We start from the raw sequence: 14950 nt of genomic DNA on the forward strand, positions 1-14950 counted from the left end.
TGGCATGTACCAATGTGCACAAGCTGAAAGGTGACCTAACCCTTTCCCCTTAAGAAGCCCATGCTTCCCCAGAGAAGCTTCCGACTGCCTATAAAAGGAAAATTCCAACCAAAGTTATATTCATTCCACATTCACCCCATTTCTCTCTACTCTCTCTTCATTCCAACTCTCCTGCTCTCTCACGGAATAACACCCTCTCACCAGAATAACATTCTTTCACCGGAGTAACACTCTTCCAAATACTATTCACTAAGAGATCTCCCTCTGCAAAGAGTAATTGTCATTCACTGAGCTGCTTGGCCTCTAAGTTGCCAAGTCCACGAGCTACTGAGGCATGACACCATCATCTCAATCCAACCCCAACAACCGGTCACCGTCAAGCAGCCTTATGTAACACCCCGGCTTAAGCGAAAACGCCCGAGTGTGATGTAAGGATTGCTCAAACATGTGACACTATTAAGTGACAATATTATTATTAATTAATTTAAACGTCGAGTACGCAAGTTTGTAACAAGAAATACAAGGAAATTATATGAACAATAATACAAGTTGTCCATTTAGTATTATAACCTAAGTTCTAGTGTCTTCTCCAAGTCTCATCCTCCAACGAATTGTAACTATAGCATATATATAAAATAAAGTCAACTAAACGAATAGTTGGTGAGTTCACATAAGTTTGATATAAATACGTAAAAACCATACAATTCCATGAAACTTGTGAAATAATAGCGCAAGTAAAGGTTCTTTACACTTGAATCAAGGTCCTGAATGTAAATAATAAATGAAGGTCCTTTCTCGTTAATACCAACCAACATGCTCGGATCGGGGTCCCTTTTTCCACTCGAAACACCGTCCTGAGTGCAAAGGGGCCATATGATCATACTTATCGAAGAAATCTATGCACATAATCATGAGTAAGTAACAAGTAACACACAAGTCCATGATATGAATTGTAGTTTGAATAATATGAATAAATAAGCAATTGATTTGATAGGATATATATGTTACTCCCAAAATGTGTAAAAGCGTTCAAAAATGGGGTGTGAGAAACTCACTTGATAACATTAAGCGAGCGAAAGACGAACTAAGTAAATAAGCGAGTTGAACCGGACGAGTTCAATTTGAGTCGGGATCCTAGAAAATAATTTTGAGATCAAAATAATGTTCAAGGAAAAAAATGAGTAAAAGTCATGGATTTGGTTCAAAGTTTGGAGTTTGGATGGCTTGAAAGAAAAAAAAAAAATTTTCACTATAATCATTGTAGATTTCCGATAGAAATGGTTATAAGTTACTCGTTTTTAGTTATTGTTAAAAGTCTTAGTTATAATAGTTGTTAGTCATTTTAAACCGGTTTGACTCGTTCCAAGAAAATGAAACGGCCTAAAATAATTTAAACGGGTGGTTCGGTTTTTGGTTGGAAGCAAATTTGACAAAATACCATATTTGCTTCAAACATGTTAATTTTATGGTTTTAGAGTTATAAAGATGAAATAATATGTTATTCGTATTAAAAGAAAAAAAATCCAAACTTGATCGAAACTACAACATAAGCGAACCGGGTTCATTTTTGACTAACTAACACCATTGTCAGATTATACATGGCATCATATGGTATCGCATATAAACTAATTTGAACATACCTGATGAAAGGCCAAGAAAATAATAAGAAAATGTCTTGAACATCGACAATTGACTTTTGAAAGTCAAACTAGCAAGAAAATGCAATTTGAGAGAATAACACCAATATCTTATGAATTGTGTTTGGACAAAGATGAATGCAAAAGAATATATCACTATTTATAGGTGAATTCCTCAAGAAGATGTTTCAATATAATCAATTGGTCTAAGTAAATAAATGGGATTAAATAGTCATGAATATGATGTATTACTCATAATTAACAAGTTGTAACATATGAATATTAATGATAAATTATGATTATGATCATAGTTATAATTTCAAACAAAACATTAAGGAATTGAATTTGTCTTGAATATGTTTGAATAAAAATGAAATGAATGCATAAACATGTGAAATGGAACTTGAGATAAAAGTCATAAAATTAACATTATCATAAATTAAAATATAAATTAATAATAAATAATTATCCGAATTATCATAAAATTAACGTTCGTTATATAAATTAACGAACGTTACACCTGAGATCGCCTCAGCAACTCTCTAACCGTCGGGTCTCAATCACTATCTCCTCTTGCATTCTCTATCTCTAGTATACGTATATATATTTACTATTTACATACTTTCACGGAATAAATTACTAATGTTGAGCATTGGAGGGCAGTCTCTAGTCCCCTTCTAACGAGTTCTTCCGTGTTGTAGGTATAAACATATCTCATAAGATCATTCATACGAACTGATTTACATAACCAATGGAGTCATTAACATGAAACGATATAACATATCATGCAATTAATCTACCATACGTCTCATTGATGGTCAGGTGTATTCTTGAATTATCTATAGTTTACTTATATATATTTATTTAGGCTTTATCACGAATAATGGTACTTCATACATGTTTATTTGTTCCAGGTCTAAGATCATTAGAAGACGTGTTTTAGAGCAGTATTGTTGATTACGAATGAAAGCCAAAGAACTTGGAGTGCTAAATTATCAAAAGGAAGTAAAATGGGAAATCTACTGAGCGGCGTCCTTGACACCACTTTTGGTGTCGATCAACGACGCCTGTGGCGTTTCAATTAAGTCCAAAACGGCATTCGTCAGCCGAAGTTGGAACTGCTTCGGGAAACAACTTGATATTAAAAACAAAGACATGGCTTATTTTTACATGTTATTTGTAGTGCTAAGTTTCTCTAGTTTCATGGTTGTCATGAAGCAGTACAACAATCTTGCATTAATGTGGATTAGCATATGCGGTGATTTTTGTTTTCCTTTGAAATCAAATAGTTATAACTCAAATTACGTATGAATGGATTGATTTGGGTTGTGTCGTGTCCCAAATGGAAAGTCAAAAGGTTCATCTTACAGGAAAACCGATCAAACATATCGAAATTGCCCAAAGTCTATTTTTAATTTTTATACAATCTCCTAAACATTTTATCAAAAGATTAGATCATCCTTTAAATAGTATTGAGTTTTTGATAATCATAAGTAATGAGATCATTATGAAAATGTTTTTTTAATCTCGTTTTGGCATTTCATCGAACACGAACATATCTGAAACTTGAGTAATGCGAGCATTTCGTCTAACACTTCGTGAGTTTGTGTGCATGTCAAAAAGCTTTACACAACCGGAGTTTGATATAAACGAAAAAAAAAGATTAAATTGTCTGTCAGACAACCATATGACCATCGAACACGAACATATCTGAAACTTGAGTAATGCGAGCATTTCGTCTAACACTTCGTGAGTTTGTGTGCATGTCAAAAAGCTTTACACAACCGGAGTTTGATATAAACGAAAAAAAAAGATTAAATTGTCTGTCAGACAACCATGCCAAGACTATATGTTTCTGTCTTCTGAAATCAAGAATACAAGAGTACGAGCCTATAGCACAGATCCTGTTCAAGTAAGGTCGTGCTCTTATAACTTTTCGTAGTCTTTATAAACAGATGCTACTTCTCACTTGTTTCGATGTGGGATGGTTCAACAAAACACATGGGAAGTGAAGTATTGGTTCAGTTAATAGTAACTGTTATTATAATGATTATTATTTTAGATATTGGTAAGGTATTATTAAAGTCAAAATGAGGTTGCAAGTATTGGTAAACTGATAGATCACGAGCTAAAGTAATGGCTCACAAGGCTCGAATCGAGTTTTATAATCGAGTCAAACTCAAGCTTGACACTATGTATTGGCTCGATATAATCGAGTCTTAAGGTGGTTGTTACAACTGATTGCTGTTACGTTTACGTTACAATAATTAATGAGAGTATTGAAATTGCAATTATTTGGTACCTTCGAATTCATTTAAATGTATTTTTCTTAGTGGTCTATATATTTCTTCAATTTACATCGTTCAAAATTGATCACCTAAAGCAACAACAATTTCAGTAGTTAAATACGTTTAATTGTTTATAGACGGGAGTTATGTGACAACACCGACATATTTTTAATGCCATCAATCCGAAACAAGCTCACTTGGTGGAGAATTTATTCATAAATGTTATAAACACACTGTTAATTTAGAGTAACCCGAACCTTAATATGGCTGCTTGCCTATTATTCTTTTAAAAAAAAACCTGACCCTATTAACCCGAAACCGATCAGGTTGACTCGATTAACACCCCTAGTTAATACACTGTAGATTTAAAACACTACACAATTTGTTTAAGCTTAGAAGGAAAACTGACGCTTTTCACTATTATGGGATGTCTAAACTTTGCTTTGACGATGTCTCATGCTAGAATCACCCGAAACACGTGCTAAAATGCCAACTAAATTTAGTCAGTTTTTTTAAAACTTGTAAACACATATCTCTTTTGTCAAACAGCATTCTTATATTTTTCACATTGTATTTATAAAGTGGTTGTTATACTGTTATAGGCACCAACTTAACCCCTAACATGTCAAACTTCCACTTTTAATACCTCTATATAATATAACCATAATAAGCACTATATATTATATCAGTTAACTATCCACCAAAAACCGCTTGTTAATATCATAACCATAGGCGGGTCTAGCATACATTGAGCCATTGAGGGATCTTCTGAGATACCACTCAACTTTCTTGGCGAAATGCAAAATTAGTGAAAATGTTTTTTTTCATTCTTTGTTTTATGTATTCGGATACCCTGAGCAACTATTACGATACCCCAAGGTCTAAAAAGTTTTTTGAGATGTCTCTGAACTTTTCTTCTAGATCTATCATAGAATTCATAACCAAATAGCCCGAACAATCATTCTTTATGAGCAAGTGATTCAACCCAAACAAACATTTAAAAATACTTAAACAAGGGTGTATAATATTCACCTAGATCAAGTAAATCGATCTCTAACTTACCACACACTCGTTTGGACCCGTCATGTTTCCACCAACTACTAACTCTGACTTTCCACACTCGTTTGGACCCGTCATGTTTCCACCAACTACTAACTTGAAGGATCCACGTATAATCTTTTATAAGCAAAGGTTCTCAGGTGATTCCAAAAAAGGGTATTGGACGAGGTAGTGGTATCTTCTGTAACTATTGCAAGGCCGTCTGACAGCCCAAACTGTCCCCTGGAACTTAAAAACCTTCTTGTCCCAGAGCTCGAGTAACTAGTACCGGTGAGCTTCCTTATCAGGCTTGTGATACTGCTCTCATACACATTTAGCCAGGAGGATTATAGTACTCCAAAAGTTATCAACCTACCAGTCAACCGCTCTGAGTCCGCAAGCCAACTCGAACTAATAGGAAGTACATAATCTAGCAAGCCTGTGTACATCATCTAGCCTTCACTCATCCTAAGTTATTGATTCTAAAGCCACTCATCACATAATTGACAATTAAGGTGTCTTTCGGGAGCTAGAGACGAACCAGTTGATTGGCACTGGCTTCGAATCAAGAGGCCTTTCCCAGTCTTCTTACCATCATGTAGCCAAGTTTTATTAAAATAGAATCTAAAAAGTTACTAGTAATGTAACAAACCACGAAAATACAAATTGTAGACAAATACAGTAACAACAAAGTATTACGTTGACCATACGACAGTCACTACATTTTAAAACAACCAAGAACATCAAAAGATAGGATTTCTTCCAGAAACTTCACCAAATCAGAGCTATTATTCATCCACCTTCTCACCATCTTCGACTTCTTCAGATGCATCTTTTGATGTGGTGGCAGCCGCCATCACCTCCGCAGGTGGCGGGTGGTCAAACTTGCATGTGGCACCATACTTGCAAGCCCCTGTCTTCATGTAGTATGGACAGTTTACAGCACCCTGTCCAAATCAAAAAAGTTAACAAATTGCATCACAAAACCCTTATAAATATGTGACTCGCTCTTAATTGATTTGAGTAACTATAAAACGGTTATTTTTTTTTTATAAAATGCGTACTTCTCTCCTTGGAAGACCAGCTAGAGTGAGTTTCACATTTGATTGCTGACCGTCTTTTGCTAACAAGGCATGCGCTGTCCTGTCAAGGGGATGATGAAATCTGCATCTCTCACCAAACAGGCACTCCCCATTTTTCATATAGTACTATAACACCAAGTAGAAAACAAAAAAGAAGCATATTTAGAAACATATATAAAAATGAAAAGAATATATATATATATATATATATATATAAGAGATAAAAGGGCTCAATTTAAGAAATAATCACACTTTTTGAATGTGCTTCGGCTGTGTGAAATTGAAATAATCCTTTGTTGAGTGTAAGAATTATGATTATTTAAAGATTAAATAGACATATGACCAAAACAGATATTGTTGGCGAAACAGCACACGTGAAAGAGTAGGTTAAAAAGTCCTCAGTGTTAAAAGAGAGCCATAATTGTAAATTTGTTTTGCAGTGGATAAACAGCTACATTGATTATTTTACCATTATATAATCAGTTCAATATATACCCCAACATTAGAAAACAGATTGTGTGTGTACATGTATATGAATATGTAAGGAGATGTTCATTACAAAATACTGAACAGCCTAGATCATTAAATATTTTCTACCAACGGTTCATATTTTAAAAAGCGCTTCTTACATACAAATGTCTATGTTATGTCTACACATGATTTGCATATGTGTAGGTTCTATAAAATATGGATTTTGTTTATAATTTTTTTAAATATTGAAAAAATATGAATAAACATTGCATTTCAACCAGTTTTTTATATTTAAACTTTTTTTAGATTGAAAAAAACTAATAATATGCGAATATATATGAAAGAAAAACATATAATAAAATAAATACGCACATCACATTCCGTCTGACCAGGTCGCTGAGGGTAGATAGCCGGGGGCAAACCAAGCTGCAACATACAAAATACAAACCATCAATCAGTGAACAAAAAAATCAACAAAGGTACATAACAAAAATAGTACTAATATACAACAAATCAACAATAATTAGACGTCAAAGATATCCCTTTACCCAATACAAAAACCATGTTTGAAAAGCACAAAATAGATTAAGCTGTTCAATCTAATATACACTTAGAAAATTTTCTACTTTACCATTGTTTGACCAACAGTTTGCAGGACAGCAGAAGCAGGGTTGACCAGACCAACGTTCATATGAACGCCGGGAGTAAAGGCACCAATTGGATCCCCTGCTGCATGAAACATTAAATACCAACCATGAAGCACACGTTACGTGAAAAAAAAATCATAATAAGAGTCAGTAAACTGATCAACAAGAACAAAAGCATAATAATAATAATAATAATAACAATAATAACTATTATTATCATTATCCTCAAGACCTACCATATCTCTCTGGATGATTATAGCGACATGTGGCACCATACTTGCAACTGAACCATAAAAAGGCAAGACATTTACAGAAAGTAAGTTTATCATTATTGTTTATATCATAAGTAACTTAAATGAGCAAACTCAATGTTACAAACCTGCCAGTTTTCAGGTAAAACGGACAATCCGCTTCTTCCTGTTTCAGCAATAGATAAATAACAATGACAAAAGACAAACCGATTAGCCATGTAAACTAACCAAACGTTCAGTAAACCGTTCACGAACTGTTAGCCGGGAAGTTCAGTTATTTAATAAATGAAAGAGCATGAACAAAACGTTTTGTTCATTTAGTTAACTGAACAAACACAAACACGTGTCTCATTCGCTCATTTATGTTCGTAAGTTTATGTTTGTTTAAGTCCACTTATTTGTGTATTCACTTGCACTTTTATGCAACTTAGAATTCAGTCTAATTTAATGAAAAAAAATCTCATGTGTTACATTTTAGTCTGATTTTTATCTTTTAGGCCCAACAGATTGATGTTTACATTTACTTTTAATTGGTGTTGCACACATATTTCTGTTCATCTATGCTCAACTATGTTTGTCTGTTTGAGTTTGTTTACATTTGCAAACCGTCTGTTCATACTATTAACGAACGAACGAACATAAACAACCATGAGCACGTTCACTTTCTTAACGAACAAACACCAACAAGAAACCCTGTTCGTTTAATTGTCCGTGCTCGACCATTGTTCACTTATAGTTATAACTAAACAAATAAACACAAACATGCTCATTTGGCTAAAACAATAAAACTACGCAAATGTATTACCGGTCTAATTGGAAGGCCTTTAGAGTTTTGCACCAAAGAAGGGGTATACGGGAGCATTGAAGTTGTCACATTTCCATTTACTCCACCCGTAACTGTTTCCGTATGTCCACTATTACCATTTGCCACTTCAGCATTTGGTATTTGGATGTCTTTTGGGTGATGAAATTTGCATGTTAAACCAAATTTACATTTTCCAGTCTTCATGTAAAACTGGTTACATGAAACATTTTAAACACGTTAATTGCAAATAGAAATAAAAAGATTTATATTAGAAAAATGTGCAGCATTCATACCACACATTGGGGCTCAGATGGTCTTTCTGGCAACTCTAAACCCCCGTTTTCTGAAGCGGGCTGTAAATGTATTATGTATGAATGTATCAACAAACCAGTTATTTATTTGACTAAAAAGCAAATCAAATTGATATTCATAAAATCATAAGACTGTTAAGTTACCATAGAAGCAACTTTATCTTTTGGGTGATTGTATTTGCACTTGGAACCAAACTTGCATGTTGCAGTCTTTAAGAAAAACTGTATTAAATAACAACTAACTAAGGCTTTCGTTCACATTTCACAGTAAATTATTAAATTATGTGTGTAGGTCAATTTAAACGGTAGGTTTTCGTTCAGCATACCGGGCAATCTGACGCTTCGGGTCTCTCTGGAAGCTCTTCAGTTGGAGGACCAATTTGGACCTGCCATTAAAAGATGTATATCATACATTCACATTAATATGAAAAATAGAAAAAGCATAAATATACCACATGGCATAATGATATGAACATGAGATATTGAGGATACAAATAAAACAGTGACAAATACAAGTAAATGGTTGTCTTTCAATTAACAATAGGTACTCTAAAACTTTAAATTATCAATTTACCACTTAGTTTATCTGTTTTCTTATTCCCTGTTTTTGCATAAAACCAGATTCAAATTGCTACTCAAGTTTAAACAGCGTGTCAAGACTGTCAAGTTAAAAGTCAAAAACAGATGGTCGTTTACATAGCTAATCAGCCCCTTACATGCCAAGTAAGCACTTACTAAGCGCATGAGGATGATAAAAAATGAAAAGGGTACACACAATCAATGTTAAAAAAAACTACAGTGAAAGTGAGATATATATTATGTTATGATATAAAAAATGAATATGAAATAACTGCAAATCTTAGTAGACTAGTAGTGTGAATAATACAAGTTTATAATCAACTGATGAGAGTGACAATAAGAGAATAAAAATAATGAACTATTAGTAGATATCCCATATGCTCTATGTGGAGAGATAACATGCACACAGTCAAAATATATACTAACAATTATGAAAAATACTATTGCTAAAACTAATATACTGGTATTATAAGATTCAATAAAAACGACAACAAAAGTAATGATAAGAAATATTAAACTGTCCAGATTGCCCTTTCTTCACTGATATAATAAAAATAACATCAACAGCAACAATAGTAATCCTAAGTTTGAAAAAAAAAATCAAACAGAACCCTATATCTCTCCTTAATAAGCAAGCTTGAGAAACAGAAGGTTGACATAAGACATAAATACAAAGAACAAAATGGAATAAACCTGATAAACACATCATCTTGATAAAATTCTTTCTATATATAAAACCCTAAGTTTTCCAGTAAAAGTACTAGAATAATATGTGCATAAATATAAGATAGAACACAATGAAACAGGCTTAAGCATAAGAGCATAAAGTAGTTGATTAAAAAATAAGAGCATAAAGTAGTTGACTAAAAAAGTAAGTCGTAAAAGAAGTATTAATGTCTGTACTCTGTAATAATCAGATATGACTAGATATACATATACATACATAACTATATATATATATATGAATGTGTGTGTAAGAACTGCAAACAGTGATTGACCAATATATAAATAAGTTGTAACTGGAAAATAGTATATGTAAATATAGAGATAAAATATAGCTAGAAAACAAAAATGAAGAGTCACCTCTTTCCAATCAGATATTCCACCCTCAGGGACCCACAAAGGATGGTCAAACTTGCAGGTATCTCCAAACTTACAAGTTCTTGTAAGCATATAATGAGCACAGTCCTTCTCTCCAGGCCTCTGCGGGTAAACAGGCAAGCTGCTCTGGAATCTAGGGCGCTTGTGGTCAGTATACCAAGCTTCACTTTGCCCAATTGTATTATGGGACCCGAGAAAAGACTGATGATATAATGCTACGATAGATAGTATATAAAAAAGTTATTAAAAGTAAGTATATATGCTAATAATAAATTAAATCTTCATATACGTAAGACTAACATATAATTATAACATATGAATTATATTATCAAAAGAATCAACATGTCATGTCATGTCACTGCAAAGTAGTTTTAACAAAATAAGTAAATCAAAGTAGTAACATTAAATAAGGATTAGAGCAGTATTAAGTCAGCTATATGAGAAAAAACAAAACTCATACTTAGTAGTTTGTTAATTTAATAAATAGAGATGCTTGTGTAAGAATCCATCTCATCATTGGTACAACCTTTTCGAGAGTACAATAGTTAGCTCTTTCATTAACTACATAGAAACTGATCATAATTTAGACTTTACCTCTAAAAACAATTAGAGTTGTTGAAAATAATCGTTTCCATTAAAGTAACCTTACACACGCAAATGACACATTATGCACACAGACACACACACACAAAAATATGTGTGTCGGTTTCTTTCTAGACATTTTTGAACTTTTGTAATAATTGCGTGTACACATATATATACACATAAAGATAAAGGGTGTGTACTTATAATTTTTTAGGAAAGCAAGAAAATTACTTTGAAGAAATGAAAAGAAAGTATAAAAGCTTTGTCTTAAAGAGAAAGAAAGGATTCGGATGAAACATACAGGTGAATCTCTCCAAACATTCCTCCCAAATTGGTATTCAAATAAAAAGAAAAAATAAGTCTTTTGAATTTTTTATCACCAAACTACCCACAATAAAATATAAGAGCATAGTATTTGGCACTTTCTTTCCCTTTCATTTCAACTAGGAAAGATAAAAGATTAACAAACTACACAAAAAAACAAAAAACAAAAAAAAAATAAACATTTCCACATGAATGTGTATAAGCATATTATGTTTTCACTATATGATTTAACCTGAAATACATGTTGAACATCTTCTAAAAACGATATCCAAATGTCTTTCAATGAAAACAATGACTAGTATATATACATGCATTCATACATGATTACATATAAAGACAGAGATGTTTAAGTTTGAATGCGAAAATATAAGTAGATAAAACAATTTCGACCAATCATTGTAAAGATGCACATGCACTTGATCCAGAATTCAAAAAAATGAGAATACAATGGTAATTTTATAAAACTGTATGCAACTAATTTGATTTAAAAAAAATCAATCTAAACCCATATGATAGCACAACTGCACAAACTAATATGATTATCAATCCTAAACCCACCTCTCATCTGAGCTCTGCTCCATATACATGACCATAAGTTAATACAATTATCTATCTATCTGTGAGTATATGATTGTAACAATATTCAAAAATCATAATATGTTAAATAAATTCACCCACACTTAGACTTATCCCACATGAACTATATAAGAGTAAATTAAAAAAAATACACTTACAGATCTATATGCCATTATGACACACTCGAAGAGATAACATAATATATACATGTTAACCACTAAAAGGTCACATTCTATAACAAAGAAATGACTCTCATCTTACCACTGTTGTAAAAGTCGTGATTAGGCACCGATATAATCGGAAATCGGAGGGCTACCAATTCAATTTCACCTAATCGGCCCCTAAAACTGGTGCCAGTAAAAACCGATCAAAATTGGCCAAATTTCGGTCAAATTTCGTCAAACCCTTTTATAAGTATTATAAGTATTTAATTATTATATTTATTTTGAAACAATATACTTACTTTAAAAATTATATATTTAGGTAAAAATGGTCAAAATTGGCAACAAAAAAACAGTCAAATTTCGGTCAAAATCAGTCAAAATCTTTGAAGTATTTGAAAAAGTATTACTTATTTTGAAAAATTATATATAAAATTTCGAAAACTACACATAAAATTCCAATCCAACTAATCCTTATTAATCACTAATCAATACCCCACCGATCCAACTAGCGCCTGGCGAGTTATCTCACATCTACCAACTTATCATCCTCCAACCGAAACCTAAAGCAACAGTAACAATATTCCACAAGTCACACACAAACAAACCCTAACCCTAAGTCCCACCATCCACATAACACAACATACTACTCAAACATCAACAGATCGATACAAACAAGTACAAAATCCATACCTCCGCTAAAATTTCAGCCAATATTAGTCAAAATCTTTAAAATATTCAAAAAAAACTACTTACTTCGAAAAAATCATATATAAAACTTTGTGTGTTGTGGAGGTAAGGTCCTAAACCATCCGCATAACACTACAAGACATAACCGCACAAAAGATATAACTTTGAAACTTGAAGCAACAGTAGTGATTTCATACAAGCTACACACAGGTAAACAGTTAAACAGAACAAACCCTAACCCTAAGTACTATCAGGCATATATACAATGTGTGTGTGTGTGTATAATAAAGAATTATAAAGTGAATACCTTCAGAAGACGAACGCTTATAACTGCCGTAGTCATTATCTGCATCAACACCGGGAGGTCCAGGCCACGTTGTGGAGCCTCTGGATTTATAGCCGGACGACGAGTCGTACTTACCAGATCCGTACCCGTAGGATCCGTAGAGGTGATTCGACATTGAAGACGATTCAAGGAATGAAGAAACAAACCCTAGATTGATAGATATAATAATAATAATAATAATAATAATAATAATAATAATAATGGCTAGTTATAGTTAGTGGTGGTGGATAGTGGAATGTGTTAATAATAACAATGGCTAGTTATAGTCCCTATTGTTTTACTTTGTTTTCATATATTGGAACTCTCCTCCAAGTTTTCAATGTCATGGTATTCTCATCCATTTTTAGCGTTGTTTAAAAAGCTATAGTCTGTGGCTGGTTCGATAAAAGCTCAAATAAAAATAGATAAAAAGCACTTGATTTGAAACAAGATGATTTGAGTTGACTCGTTTTTGTAACCGAGCCGAACTTGGCCCAAGCTCGGCTCGTTGACCCTATCTTAAGCTCGTTTAACTTCAAAATCGAGTCGAGCCTAGATGAGTTGCCTCCTTTAATTTCGAGCTTGAGCTCGAACCCACCATGGCTCGACTCGTGAACAGCCATAGTCTTTCATTATCTTTATATCTAACATCACAATAAAAATTACTACATTTTCTCTTTCATTTCCAATTAAATAATATATTAATACATTTATCATTAATTTTTCGACAGAATTACAAATTTTGTCCTTTAAAATAAGACGAATTACGGTTCGTGTCCTTTTCTAAGTTTCCTTGCAGGCGGTGTACTTTAAACTTTTTTTTCCTACAAGTTTTGTCCTTTACGCTAACTGGGTTAGAAAAAGTCAGTTAAATCCCATCACGTGAGGCGCATGTGAGGGTACTTTTGTCCTTTCATATATCTCTGCAACTAAGCCCTGTATCACTCTTCCCCCTCCCTCTCAATCGAATCAATTCCCGGCGATTAAAAACCCGACAGTTAAACCCTAAACCCTCGTATCCGACTCGACTCAACAACCCGACAGTTAATACCTTAAATTGCACATCATTCTCAGAACTTAAACACGTAAGATGGATGATCCTCCTCCTCCTCGATTCTACATTCGTGAAGCTGATGAACAATCAAATGCTGATGCGTTTTATGGTAAGTTAAAACTTTAAGGTTTATAATTGGGTTTATTTAACTAACAGCTGTTTAATCTTGTTTGTGTAGTAAATAATCCACATTTGATCACGATCAAGATGCACCATGGTGGCAGTTTCACTAAATTTCCTGGACGGGTTTATAACAGAGCCGTTGTCCATTTTGTTGACATGCTAGATATTGACAAGTTTTCAGTTCACGAGCTTGATCGAATCTTGCTTGAATTATCCTATCCTACAGATAAGGTTAGATTCTACCATTATGTAGTACCGGGTTCAGAATTGGATTGGGGGCTTAGAGCTTTGGGAAGTGATGATGATGTTAGGGGATTTGCTAAGTATATTGGAGCTTTTAATCAGTTAATGAATGTGTATGTTGAGCATGAGTTCACCTCTGTACACACATACTTCTGCTCAACCTCAAAGTTTACCATTGAAGAGATAACAAATGAGGAGTTTCTTGCAAGCGAGGTCGTACTAGATAAAGCAAACTCAGTTAAGAAAAGGTTGTTGTTGGAATGGCAAGATAGCACAAATGAGGTTGTTGTTCAAAAGGTAGTTGTGGAACAAGACAAACAGGATGCAAATGTGAATGTTCAAGAAGAGAATAATGTTGGTGTTGTTGAACAACAAGACCAGATTGATATATGTCATGAGGATCCAGAATTTGACCCTATGTTTGGAGAGGATGCTTTTGGTGTGCAACCTACAAATGAGGTGGAGATTGATTACAATGGTGATGTAGATGGAGGTGGGGATGGAGGTGGATATGGTGTGCAGCCTACAAATGAGGTGGATATGGATTACAATGGAGGTGGGGATGGAGGTGGGGATGAAGATAGTGAAGATTCTTCAATTTCAGATGAAGAAAGTGGAGATGAGTCTTCAAGTTCAGATGAAAGTGGAACTGATGATAG

At 33.5% G+C, this 14950-nt stretch overlaps 1 protein-coding gene across 2 annotated transcripts; it reads right to left on the minus strand.

Annotated features, from left to right (window-relative positions):
* Positions 1-5419: 5419 nt before the first annotated feature.
* LOC143629146 (zinc finger CCCH domain-containing protein 37-like) lies at positions 5420-13055 on the minus strand. 2 transcript variants are annotated; one of them, XM_077098496.1, is made up of 12 exons: positions 12854-13055; positions 10193-10425; positions 8857-8916; positions 8675-8752; positions 8513-8572; positions 8220-8429; positions 7543-7580; positions 7400-7446; positions 7148-7242; positions 6889-6942; positions 6028-6171; positions 5420-5910 (listed from the first exon to the last, which is right to left on the minus strand). In XM_077098496.1, exons 1-12 carry the CDS (start codon positions 13005-13007, stop codon positions 5752-5754), a joined length of 1332 nt encoding a protein of 443 aa, XP_076954611.1. In that variant the 5' UTR covers positions 13008-13055; the 3' UTR covers positions 5420-5751. The 2 variants fall into 2 exon arrangements, with proteins under 2 accessions (XP_076954611.1, XP_076954610.1); XM_077098495.1 differs by having other exon boundaries at positions 5424-5910; positions 7148-7245.
* Between the last annotated feature and the right edge of the window lie 1895 nt (positions 13056-14950).

The sequence above is a fragment of the Bidens hawaiensis genome, unplaced genomic scaffold (assembly GCF_021521415.1).
Source record: "Bidens hawaiensis isolate Kalapana, Puna unplaced genomic scaffold, B.hawaiensis_p1.1 tig00005162_1, whole genome shotgun sequence".
Lineage (NCBI taxonomy): Eukaryota > Viridiplantae > Streptophyta > Magnoliopsida > Asterales > Asteraceae > Bidens > Bidens hawaiensis.